At 39.4% G+C, this 13,511-nt stretch overlaps 1 protein-coding gene and 1 long non-coding RNA gene across 5 annotated transcripts in view; one reads left to right on the forward strand and one right to left on the reverse strand.

Annotated features, from left to right (window-relative positions):
• Nucleotides 1-4,289: 4,289 nt before the first annotated feature.
• Nucleotides 4,290-8,104, reverse strand: LOC103709783. Of its 4 annotated transcripts, none has more exons than XR_003386217.2 (3): nt 6,584-8,104; nt 5,138-6,480; nt 4,290-4,650 (listed from the first exon to the last, which is right to left on the reverse strand). It is a non-coding gene; the product is annotated as an uncharacterized LOC103709783 (long non-coding RNA). The 4 variants fall into 4 exon arrangements; XR_005513015.1 differs by having other exon boundaries at nt 5,138-6,248; nt 6,352-8,104; XR_005513016.1 differs by having other exon boundaries at nt 5,138-5,226; nt 5,345-8,104.
• Nucleotides 8,105-9,194: 1,090 nt separating this feature from the next.
• Nucleotides 9,195-13,511, forward strand: part of LOC103709798 (probable LRR receptor-like serine/threonine-protein kinase At3g47570) — a 4,757-nt gene continuing 440 nt past the window's right edge. Inside the window, exons 1-2 of the mRNA XM_008795294.4 lie at nt 9,195-12,133; nt 13,345-13,511. The exon at nt 13,345-13,511 is cut by the window's right edge and continues 440 nt beyond it. Coding sequence (XP_008793516.3) covers nt 9,385-12,133; nt 13,345-13,511 — 2,916 coding nt within the window. The 5' untranslated portion in view covers nt 9,195-9,384. The remainder of the gene's footprint in view (nt 12,134-13,344) is intronic.

A 13,511-nucleotide genomic window follows, 5' to 3' on the forward strand; every position in this document is an offset into this window, starting at 1 on the left:
TATTGAAAACTCCGGTAGGCTAGTTCTCTAAATCTGTAAAAAAAAAAAAAAAATGATTTCTTCAGTTGCGCATCCCTTTGGTCCTTGGATTAACTTGTGGTGAGATGGCAGCTATCTAAGAGTTGTAGCGAATATTCCATTATGTGGTTTGTAATGGAGAGGGTCCGAGCCCAAACCTCTTAACCCCAAAGTAACTCGTCGCTTAATCTATCTTCCATCTTCTTCCTCCTTTCTCTTTATTTATCTCAACGTGGTGGTCGACACCTAGTTGGAGGGTAAGAGAGTTGAGACAAAGGAGTGGAAAGAAGACATAGAGAACATTAAAGTCTTCTACTACCATTTAAAGCCAAGTGGGCTGTTGGTGATGGTCAGTCTGTTGATGTGTTAGAGGATAGTTGGATAGTTGAGTACCTGTTGAGCTAGCTACCGATGATGGTTGACTCGGCAAGGCTGGCGGGGCTCTCAATCAGTGATTTCGTTATCTCCGGCGAGGGCAGGTGGGACGAGGTGCTGATCAAAGAGGCCTTCGAAACTCAGCTGGCTGAGAGAATCCTTGCTATCCCGCTACCTCATGAGGCCACAGCGAATAGGTTGGTTTGGGCGGCCATCGGGAGGGCCAAGGTTCGCTCAGCTGATATGCAGAAGGTGATGGGTGGTGAGGGCTCTAGGCAACTTGATGGTGGTTGGATTTGGAGGATGCAGGTCCACCCTCGAGTTGCTCTGTTCATCTAGAAGGTGGTCTGAGAATGCCTACCAAGTAGGAGTGTGTTGGCGAGGAGGGGGGTTGGGATCTCTCCGTCATGCGTGGACTATTCAAAGGTGGAGGAGACGGTCAGCCACGTCCTGTTACTATGCCCACGGGTCGTCCAGATTTGGAGGAGGGCTTCCTTTCCCCTATCGAGGTTTATTGAGTCTACAGAAAATTTACTTCGGCACATGAGGTCTGCTATGCGGGCTCCAAATTTTGCCAATTGGAGTGTTATTGTTGCCTATCTAGCTTATCACATCTACCTGGATAGGAACGATAGGGTCTTCAAGGATAGGAGGGTTGCCCTGAGGGTTGTGGTAGATAGAACTATCCGTCAGGCCACCGAAGTCACTGAGGCTACTATAGATGTTTTATCTGAGTTGGCTAGGGACATTTGGATCTTTCCCTCTACTTCTATAACATCTAGGTATGTCCTTACATCCGGAAAAGCCCCCACCCTCTGGCCACCTAAAGGTGAACTTTAATGGTAGTCTGCCAGATGGTGAAGGTAGCACTGGAGTTTCATTTGTGATTAGGGACTACGAGTCTAGGCTGATTGCTGCAGGAGGGCAGCGTACCTTCGAAACATCAGTTTCTGATACGGAACTCCAGGCCACATCGGAGGGTATCTTCTATACGAGGCGAGTGTTAGAGGCTGAGAGCATCATCCTGGAGAGGGACTCAGCAGAGGTGATTAAGCAGATTGTATAGGAGGGGCCAGAAGTATCCGATCACCCGCTTTTAGATGAGATCCGGAGGCTGCTGAGAGAGCATGATGCCTTCCAAGTCGTGCATATGTTCCGGAAGACGAATATACCTACTAATTGAATCGCCTCCTTTATTGCTTACCACTTTGGAGAGATTCTCTAGAACTGTTTTGTATATGTTCCTCCACCTCTATAGAGTATCGTGTTCCTTGACTTAGATGGCAATGCTCACGCGAGACTAGTGTATGCAGTCGATGTACCAAAAAAAAAAGCCACTGCACTTGAAACCTCTACTTCCCCCTCCTTTCATCTCTCTCCTGACCACTTCTTTTACCACTAATTGTGGTTGCTTGATTTGTGCACAAAACCCACGAGGATGTAGAGGACCTGCACTCCTCTGGAGGACTTAGAGGAGGATGATTAGCAGTTTGCAATCATTTAAGGTTACCTATGTTTGAAGAGAGTCAAACATTGCAATGGTTGGGTGGGCTCCTATCAGACCCATGCAGAGGACTCAACACCCAACTCTGAAGGACTTATGGAGGATGATTAGCACTTTACAAATTGAGGTGGCCTCTCAAGTAGTACCTACATTGTTGCATGATATGTTGCTGGCAGATGATGTTAGTTATATTTATTTCAGGCCCTGTAATTGTGCCACCTTATAAAATAAAAAAAGCCACCCCTGAAATTTATACGCTGCTTATTATTGTGGCACAAGTACTAGTACCGTTAAGGGTTTATTGTGTGTGTGGAGGGTGCACCATGCAGCCCTTTACGTTGGACATAAATTAAACATGATTCATAGAGCCCGTCTACTTAAGCATGCAATAAAGATAAATTTGTCACCGCTTTGAATTGCATACTGAATCAATACTAATTAACAGACTGAAGAAAATGTTCCTTGAACAATTGAACTCCAAGTAGGGCACAATTGTCATGCTTGGACTCATCCAATATGATACCTACATGAAGGGAGCATCGATCCAAGTAGGTTGGCTCACGTATAAACTTGTAGACGATGGCCATTTCTTTGAGATATGTTGCAAAATATATATATATTTTTGTACTAAAGCGGTCAAGAAATCCATATATAGTTAGTTCTTCAGTCTAATTTGCTGGGCCAAAGGTTTAGCTTATTTTCACTTCAACGTAATAATAGAATGAATAAAGGTAGCAAATCAGTGCACAGAAATCGTGTACGAATTTTCTAACTATTCACACTATCCTAGGCATGGAAGCAGGATTCCTATTTTATGGGAAGTTTCCAAGGGGACAAAGGGGCATGAGAAGCGGTTCCACCTTTTCCGCATGGTAGCAATTGCATGATCCTCATCAACTGAAAATTACTTCATTGCATCTAGAAGGAGAGGGAAGCTGTAATCTCCAATATCTAAAAATAAAAATTAATCATTCTATATGATAGTGGGACCAAGAATTAATATTTAAGTAATCATCATCTTCCAATCTTAGCCCACATATTAATTTTGAAATTAGGTATCCCATGAACTTTCTTGTAAAAAAGTACTAAAATAAATAACTGCAAGTGCAAGTAATGTAAGGACCTGTTTGGTAATGTTGAAGATATTATTTGCATAAAATTTCTGCTATTCTTTGCTATTATTCAATCTTTTTGAAAGCAATAACACTTTGCTATCAAAGATCTAAAGATTATACAAATATTTTTTTTGGGCAGCGATTTTCAAAAATTTTAAAACCAATTTTACAAATAATTTGAAAAAATAAAAGCATTTCTTCATGCATTTTTTTTATAATTTAGCTTATTTTTCTTCTCGTGTTTGCAAACAAAAATTGAAAATAAAAACAATACCAAGCAAACTCTTAGTTAACAATATTATTTTAAAAAAAAAAACAAAAGGATAAGTCATACCACCTGTATGACATGCTATAAAGATGGATCTTACATCCAGCGGGAGAAATTAAAAGCAACCAATAGGATTGAGAAAGAAGAATTGCAGAAGAGGGATCTCCAACCATGAGAAAACTTTTAATTACAATAATTTTCACAACCTTGGTTGCATCTCCAGGTAAGATCAGTAAATATTCATTGTCTTAACTAAAAAGTATTTGTTTCAAGCATTCAAATATTGATAAAATTTTCTGACATTTGTTTTGGCTTGCACTTCAATATCTTCCTAAAATAAAATGTATCCTTCAAGAAAAGAAAAAAAGAAGTCATGTTACACATCACAATATACTTGCAAATGTCATTTATATCTATTTGGCTCAATATAATCATCAATTTGGAAATTGTTTACAAGGATGCTCTTTATCTGATACACAATACATTGTGATTTTGGGTTATACTTTCCTCTGAATTATCCATATTGCAATATTGATAGTGTTTTCTATTTAATGAACCAGGAACAACGCATATGCCATTGGAAGAGCATAAATCTCCATTTGATTGTTGTTCTTTATGACTAGGGGAAATATATGTATGCTTCTATTGTATTTTATGAGCATGTTAATTCTATGGTATTGCATCAAAAAGTTCTGTAATACATGAGCGCCCACTCATGATATAAAAGACAAATAAAATAGGCACATTTCAATTAATAGATTAAACATATTTGACCTCTTGAACAAGAGGTCAGCTCAATCTCAACTCACAATTCATCAAAAAAAAGAAAAAGAAAATAGAAGATGATCAATAGATCAAAAATTATAATAGCTAGGTTTGATTTCAATAAAATGGGCATTATAATTAGCTAAACCCAACACTCGGGGGTGCACCACTTAAGACTTGAACCCACCAACATCTATGGTTTTTAAGAAGTCATCAAAACCTTTGATTGCTAAGCATAGTAGCATGATAGGAATAAGCCCTAGTTCATAGCAGTGTTGCATTTCTTAAGTTAAACAATGACAAAAAATTCAGGCGATGAATGTTATTTGACCTACCCAGCCATTATTTAACATAATGCTACTAGATTCCGAGTATGCATGAACATGATATAGCAACATGTACAATAAGATTTCATTGTGTATGATATTTTTTCTCTTTCAGCAATCGCCTTGGCACCGATGGATGACAATCCCCGCTATGCATATTGTGATGGTCCATGCACCGAAAATTGCAATGAATATTGCATGTCCTTAACCTTCCGTGAAGGCGAATGCGTTGTGACACCTAACAAGAAGGATTATGTATCTTGCTGTTGTTATGTATACCTGTAAACAAGAAGATCTTTGGCTTTTCAAAGACCATATTTTCAGTATGGAAGTAAATAAGAAGGATGGCCTTCCATAGTATCAAGTAATTAAACCCTATGTTCCATGCTATGTTCATGATATTGTATATGGTCGTACCAGAAAACCCTCATTCAAGGGTTTAGCTTTTAAATAATGTTTGGCATTCTAGTGTCCTTTTATTTCTATGGCCAAGTAATGATTTCTTTTCCTCTAATATAGCCTTTTCCTCACGAAGAATAAATAGTAATAGATAATGCATAATTTCGGTGATATACTTATTGGATTCTATATTACTTATTAGGTTATCTAGTTCATACGGGAACAGATTTAATAAATATCCTTTCAACTGTTAATACTATATTCTTTAGAAGAAGAAAAAAAAAAGCTGTGGCCATTATACATTTATAACATGCCACAGTTACCAGCTTAATCATTGCAGATAAGCTATGATGCTTTCCACTCTTACCTATTCTCTTCCTCCTGCTATCTCTTCAGAGCTGCTTCCCTTGATCTCCCTCCATGTGTGTGTTGCAGTCCTCCACCAATCAACCATCTCTAAAACTCATCAAAACATATTGCAAAGCATTATTATTAAATTTAAAAGAGTTTATTCAGACCTATTGAAAGAAACAGAACACATTGAAGGGGGGGATGTAAGTTTCAAAAAAAGAACCTTTCCTAGAGCAGAACATGTAATTCGTATCAGTATCCAATTTTACAGGACTGCCTGCATCTAGTTGAACAAATACATTCCGATACTTGGATCAATCTCAGTGAGAAAGCAGAGTCTTTCCAGCAGTCACCCAGTTTGCTAAATGAAGACAAATCATGAAAAGGTTCAAACAGAACAAATTCTGTTCCATTAGGGAAAAAAAGGAATCATACTGTTATCCTATTTTTTCTAAGTTTCACCTCATAAATCCATTTTATTTCATCTCTTCTCTTCACCAACTATAAAAAAACTATAAGCATTCATCCAAAAAGCTTTCCTATCAATGGAAAACAATCAAATGGAGCGAGCAATCAGCCAAAAATATGATGCAGAATGTCAGGTGAAATGATCACTTCTGTACTGAAAAATGGAATCAAATAACCTCATTAAGCTATTGCTACATGGTTGTACTTAATCTAGAAAGCATCAATATTCCAAGGGCCAACTGCAGCATAAAGTCACATCTTCCGTGGATCTATGAAAACATTAGGAATCTACTGCATGTAATTTCCAACACAACTAGCAATAACTTGCAAAGTTGTTGATAATATTCCAATTTCATTAAAAAAAAAGCTGTATAGGGTTTTAAATGATGCAATCGACTGACAATCACTAAGAGTTGATTAGCAGAAGGATAAAATCGCTGCTGTGAAAGTTTACCATCTCAGTTTACAATGAAATTAGAAAAGCAAAAATAATTGTTGTAAACAAATTGTCGAGATATACCTTAAGAAAGAATTGGGTCCAGACATCCCAATCAAAGATCCCCAAAAGCAAACACCAGAAATGATGTGAAGAATACTTGTATAACAACATTTACCAGTCATCAAATGCTTATCCTTTGCAGGGGAAAAATTGCAATACCCTTGAATAAAAAAAAAAGAGAGAAAAAGAGTAACCTAAAATGTGATCTTCTTTTGCGAAGCAGCACAAGGAACAAGTCAAAACCTACCCTCAAGACAGCTTACATTTTGAAATTTAAGAAGCACAAGTTGAAACACTGGCAAGACTCCTGTAGCAACAGTGAGCATGAAAAAGTAGTACGCATTTGCACCAAACCTAAGGTATCACAATCTCACTTGGCATGAAGCATGCAACTACAGGAAATTCAACAGAAGGGGAATGGTGTACAGAAACAAAACAATAATAGAGAAAGAAATTAATAAATTATGGAAAAATAATGAACGTTATGATACTTACAGGTTTCTAAGATATAACTTTTTTAAATGGATACTGTATTCTCATATCTTTCAGCAACTTTTCATGGTCCAGTGATATGCAGACGAGCAACGAATATGTCAGTATCCTGCACACCTTCAAGATAACTGATGCTAATTCCTGTACCAGTTTCTTGAAGCATGCCTACATCATTAATCACCAATTACTTAGGTTATTTTGCCAATGCCACCAGCTTCAACCGTGCTTCTCATCTGAATGACACCGCAATTGTCTGCTTTAAATCAACGAAGGATTGATAAAAGAAAAGTTAAAAACAGACCAAAGAGCCAAAGATGGATACCTTACAAAGAAGATCATACAGCATTACTAGGTTAATTTCTATGGATGAGGAATGAGAATGTGTAACTGATGCACAGCAAACTGCCAAATCTACAATTGATGAGGTAATGAACAGACTTTTGTGAATGAACAAAGCAAACAACTCTACACTTGATGAGGTTAAAGTGCCTTCCCATCATTCATCTGAAGGGAAAATGCTTTCATTCAATGCTTAAAGTGAAAATAACAAGGAGGAAATTTGAGAACTGCTAAAGCTGTTCAAGTTTATAACTTCATCCAAAATATAGCTCAGAACTGTGCCTTGGTCACAAAACGTGTGCACCGCAAATTGGCCCTGAATGTTGAGATTACCAAAATCTTACAGTTAGTAGTAGAGAAAAAAAAATAGAGTTTGTAACCAATGTATCGAGTCCCATCCACCACTTTCCTCGGGTTCAGTTTCATAAGATGCTAAATACAAACTAAATTAAAGAATTAGTTCAGATGTGACCATCAATAACTCCTTTTTTTTACCTTTTTTTTCTGTTTTTGAGATTAGAAGGGGCTAATCCCCACGTTTCTACCCTATACCCACCCCACCCCTCCAGGGGCAACTCCACGCGGAACCGAACCCCCATCCCCTTGTTCAAGTGGCAAGGGGAGCACTTGGGGGCAAGAACTCCGCAATTTTCAAGTGTTGGAAGGGAATTTTCACAGAAAAGTACTGATTTTTTTTTAAAAAAAGAAATACTTAAATTGGATTTATCGCTTCGATGATGTTTACGGTAACACTCCAGGATCAAACCAAGAAAGGGAGGAAGAAGAAAAAGAGAGATGAAAAGAGGAACAAATGCATCATACCATCCAAAAAATTAAAGCTGCTACAATGTGGATTTAACCTGACAGAGATCACAATCCAAGAATCGGAAGATGATAGGAGGTAGTTTAGGTTTTCCCGGAACAAATGCAATTATCTCCCGCCTTCGCACCACATGTGGAGCTAGTTCGTACTGGCATTACTGCTCGTGTTTGAGCCAGCTTGGAAGCAAGTTGGTAAGACGCCAACACCCGCACGATATGGAAAATTCGTACGAGATAGTCATTGCCTCCTGCGTCCTAAATTCTATTTTTCAGTAGGATAGTGCTTTCCTTGAAGTTTCTTATAGGCAGTCGTTCACAACCTGGCTGAGGGTCCACCAGGATGGTTGGGCTAAAAATCTTATTGTATTTATGGATGGAGTCATTGCAAACAGCAAATTTATGAAATTATAGGCTGAGTCAAGTTTATATACATAAATAATTAGGAATAGCTTAGAAATAGACCAGCTCACGATATTCGGAAGCTACTAAAGAAGTGTGGCTCTCATTAGGCCATTCACATATACAGAAAAGTAAATAGTGCCGTCGATTGAATTGTTTCTTTTGCGGCTCATCATTCTGAAAGTTTCATATGAATGAATCGTGGTGCAATGTCAGAACTCTTATCTGATCTTTTATTTTCTAATTTTGTTGGCCGTATTCTCACCTATCAATTGTGAGCCGTCATTATACGACGACGGAAAAAAAAAAAAAAAGCAGCAGGAAGATGAGAAGAAGAAAAATAATTAAAAAAAGGGCCGAATCTCATAGATAAGACATATGGTGGGTACAATAGCGGGATGTCGTAGAGCAAGGATAATGAAATGCACTTTTCTCCTGCCTAACGCACCTCTTGTGTCCGTTTCCAGCTTCCACCTTGCTTTCCTCGTGGAGCCAGTTCGGACCGACGTTATTGCTCGCATTTGAGCAAGCTTGGAAGCAAACTGAGAAGCCGCCAACACCCGCGCGATGTGGAAAATTCGAACGTCATGTCATGATAGTGGAAGAAAAGCAGCATCTTCCACGCTTGTTCCAGCGGGGAGAATACCATTTTAAAAATGCCGATGAAGTCATTCTTTCATTACCAATTCAACGAAGACTGCTGCTTCCATCTCTCTGGAGTTGCTTTTTTAGAGATAGACGTTGCCTCGTGCCTTCTAGTTCCATTTTTCAGCAGGAAAGGGCCTATTTAGATGATTGGCCTGAAAATTTTATTGGATTCATGAGTTGAATCAGTACAGCTAGTAAATTTATAGAATTATAGATTCGGCTAAGTCTATATCCATAATTATTCAAAAATAGCTTTGGAGTCGATCGGCCTCCACGCCGCTGAATTCTTCGAGATGATGTCGAACACTCGCTCTAAAGTCTAACCAATTTAAAGTAGTAGTGACTTTCTAAACGAACATCGCGAAGTCATTGAACCACTTGTTTATCTCTATTTATTGCTCCTTCTGATATCCGACGTCCAAGAGAGGGCACCTCGCCTGTCTGCTGGTGGGTAATGAACTCAATTCCATTGCCACAAGACTGTTAAATCTCAATCTAAATAGAGTATATCCCCCATTTGATCAGCTGATCTTGCTATTTCAGTGACCACGTTCTGCTTCGCAGTTTGGCATTTGCAAGCTCTTGCCAGATTCCTCATGGCTCCGCCTCTGCTGTACTGCCATCCACGGGAGTTCTCTGTAGGAAAATTCTGGAGGCCATACTTCTCCAGTGCCATCATTCTAATCCTTGGTTTGAGCTACTTGGCATTCCAAACCTCAGCAGCTTCTACCACTTCAAAACTAAACGGTGCAACTGATGATCGCCTCGCCCTTCTATCCTTCAAAACTCTCATAGCCGATCGCTCTGGAGCATTAGCATCCTGGAGCAACTCCACTCTCCATCACTGTCAGTGGGAAGGCGTCTCATGTGGCGGCCGCCGGCACCCAGAGAGGGTCATAGCATTAGAGCTTGACAATCTCAACCTTACTGGATCCATGTCGCCGCACCTAGGAAATCTCACTTTCCTCAGAAGGCTCCACCTCTCCATGAATCAACTCCAAGGGCCCATCCCACAAGAACTAGGCCGCTTGTTCCGGCTTCGGTCTCTCAACCTCGGATTCAATTCTCTTGAAGGGGAGATTCCCACCAATCTCAGTAGTTGCACTGACCTCCTCAGCATCAACATAAGTAACAACATGCTCGGAGGATCAATTCCTGCGGAGTTTGGCTCCCTTTCAAAGCTCACGGTACTTGATCTTGGCGGCAACCCTCTAACTGGTGGCATTCCGTCCTCACTGGGGAACATCTCTTCTCTTATCGGCCTTCTTCTTTATGAAAATGATTTGGAGGGAAGCATTCCAGACGGCCTAGGAAAGCTCGCGAGCCTGCAAGTCTTTCATGTGGCCCGAAACAAGCTTTCAAGTGAGATTCCATCCTCTCTTTACAATCTCTCTTCCATTCAGATATTTGATGCAGGCGAGAATCGTCTTGTTGGAAATCTACCATCCAATATGTTTGATAACCTTCCGAACCTCCAAATGCTTATTTTGGACGATAACCAGTTTAGTGGTCCCATTCCAAATTCACTCCCCAATGCCTCTAGATTGGTAGAAGTTGATCTCAAAGACAACAAATTCAGTGGAACAGTGCCCTCTAATCTGGGAAATCTAAAGAACCTCTACTGGATTAATCTTAATACGAATCAGCTTGAAGCTAGAGATGCCAAGGATTGGACCTTCCTCACCTCTTTGACAAACTGCAGCCTTTTAGGGACACTAGGGCTTGCAAACAACAGGCTTGGTGGTGAATTGCCCAGCTCCATTGCCAATCTCTCCAGAAAGCTAGATTTGCTGTCAATGGGGCAGAACCAAATATCAGGAAGCATACCTGAAGGAATTGGAAACCTCGTCAATCTAACCGTGTTCTTGGTGAATGACAACCGCTTGACTGGCATAATTCCTTCTAGCATAGGGAAGCTTCGGAAGCTACGTCTTCTGGTTCTACCAAGAAACAATTTTATTGGACAAATTCCATCTTCCATTGGCAACCTCACACAATTGCTTTGGCTGTACTTGGAAGAGAGCGGCCTGAGTGGAACTATACCTGCCGAATTCGGAAACTGCAAGAGCTTGCAAGAGCTTGACCTTGCTTACAATAAGTTAAGTGGTGCCATCCCCAGAGAGCTCGTTGGCCTTAGTTCTCTATCCATATTTCTTAATTTATCAGGTAATGCCCTTGTTGGATCCTTACCCACAGAAGTTGGCAACTTGAAGAATCTTGGTCAGCTCGATATTTCGGAGAACAGATTGTCTGGTGAGATTCCAAGCACTCTTGGTGATTGTCAAAGCTTGGAGTACCTCTATATGGAAGGGAACCTCTTTCAAGGAAACATTCCTCAGGCTTTGAGCAATTTGAAAGGCCTTCAAGAGCTAGACCTTTCCCACAACAATCTATCAGGACCGGTTCCAGAATTCTTAGGGAGGTTAAGCACTCTGCTTCATCTAGATTTGTCCTTCAATGATCTCACTGGCGAAGTACCAAAAGAAGGTGTCTTTAAAAATGCAAGTGCTGTTTCCGTGCTCGGCAACGACGGCCTTTGCGGAGGTATTGTAGAATTAAATTTGCCTTCATGCAATACCAAATCTTCCAGGAAAAAGCATATGTCTGTTGCACTCAAAGCAATCATCCCTGTAATCAGTGCAGTCCTCTGTCTAGTCTTATTGCTTTCTGTGTGCATGTCTCGTCGTTGGGTGAAGAATTGCAGAAGAACTTCATCTCCACCTTCGATTAAGGATCAATTCTTGAGGGTCTCTTATTTTGACCTGTTTAGAGCAACTAATGGATTCTCATCATCTAATTTAATTGGAGCTGGAAGTTTTGGTTCTGTGTACAAGGGAGTTTTGGACTCCAATGAACAAATTGTCGCGGTGAAGGTTCTAGATCTTCAACAACGAGGAGCATCGAAGAGTTTCATGGCTGAATGTGAAGCCTTAAGAAACATCCGGCATCGGAATCTTGTTAAGATCTTAACTTCATGTTCGGGTGTCAATGTCAATGGCGATGATTTTAAAGCTCTGGTGCTTGAATTCATGCCTAATGGAAGTTTGGAGAAGTGGTTGCATCCAGAGGAATCTTTGCATTCTGGAACGAGGACCTTGAACCTTATTCAGAGATTGAACATAGCTATTGATGTTGCCTCTGCATTGGATTATCTTCATCACCATAGCCAGATGCCAATAGTCCATTGTGATCTGAAACCAAGCAATGTTCTGCTAGATGATGATATGTGTGCCCATCTGAGTGACTTTGGATTAGCAAGGATTCTTTCTGATGAAGTTTTTAAGTCCCACGAATATCCATCTAGCTCTGTCGGAATAAGGGGAACCATTGGTTACATTGCTCCAGGTAAGCATTTCTAGTGATGCCTAAAGCATCTCTTTTTGTTATTTTTAATTTTTTTTGTCCACATTTTTTGGATGACATTATCAAGAAATGTAGAGAATGAATATTTGTTTTTCTAGCCATCTCGGTACATTATGAAGTTCATCGATGCTTTTTCATGAAAAACTAACGACGATATTTTGAAGACTTGGATAGCTTATCTAAAATGATAGCGCTAAATTCTCTAGGATATGTTTAAAATACAGCATGATATTTATGTTGATTGTGGATTCTAGCTCCCTTTTTTTTGTGCAAGGCACATGTAGAAATATCATATCCTTAATGCAGATCTTAATTATTTTTTTTCCCTCAAAGCAATCCTATAGATGTTAGCCAAGAGGCTCTCATTTGGCTGACCACTGCCATCGACATAGTCCATTAACTTATGATAGATAATCAGAGGTTTAGCGAAGCCAGAAACCAGCATTTTTTTTTGTTCCAACCAAGTAGCCTGTTGTTTTAAGATACTATTACAGAGGAATCGAATCTATGTGAAAATTAAGAGATGGTATAAAAGAATGGAAGCAGTACATATTGCTCAGAAAGGAAGAAATGGGCTGAGGTGACAGTTTAGATATCTTACTTACCTACTAGATCATGTTTTGAGCCTTATGACAGCTTCTTCATTGGGCCTTGTGATCTAACTCCTTGATTATTTAGACTTCTAGTCTAGATCACCATCTCTATAAGATGGCACATTTTTAATTAACATCACTACTCCATTTTGTTCTTGTTTCTTCCAAACAAATCCTTTATGTGAATCTTATCTTTGTGACTAGAGAGTCTTTGTTTTTGCATAAAATGAAAAATAACAAAGAACTGAAAGAGTCATAATGGTGATTTCCATAGTATCAGAAAATGTGGTCAAGAACATAAACCATTAATTCACCAAAGTACAGGCAATGGATGGGGAAAAGCTTGGATGATGATGATGATGATTTTTATATATCCACATCATTTGCGTATTGTAAAGTTTTTCAGCTCAAAGCAAGTATATTTTCTTAAAAAAGAAAGAATAACATATTTAATTTTAAACACCAGAGCTTGGATTACATATGACATAGAAGTACTAATTATAATTTTGGCGTGCTTCATCAAAAATTGTCTGAAAATAAGATTGCAGATTCCATGTACCAAAAGTGGTGCCTAACTTTTGACACATGAATGAATTACAGAATATGGGTTGGCTGGTCAAGTCTCCACCAAAGGCGATGTCTACAGTTATGGAATCCTCTTGCTGGAGATGTTTACAGGGAGAAGACCAACTGATGACATCTCAAAGGCTGGTTTAGAACTCTATAAATATGTAGAGATGGCGTTTCCCGACCGAGTGTTGGATGTC

This window comes from Phoenix dactylifera, chromosome 8, assembly GCF_009389715.1.
Source record: "Phoenix dactylifera cultivar Barhee BC4 chromosome 8, palm_55x_up_171113_PBpolish2nd_filt_p, whole genome shotgun sequence".
Classification (NCBI taxonomy): Eukaryota; Viridiplantae; Streptophyta; class Magnoliopsida; order Arecales; family Arecaceae; genus Phoenix; species Phoenix dactylifera.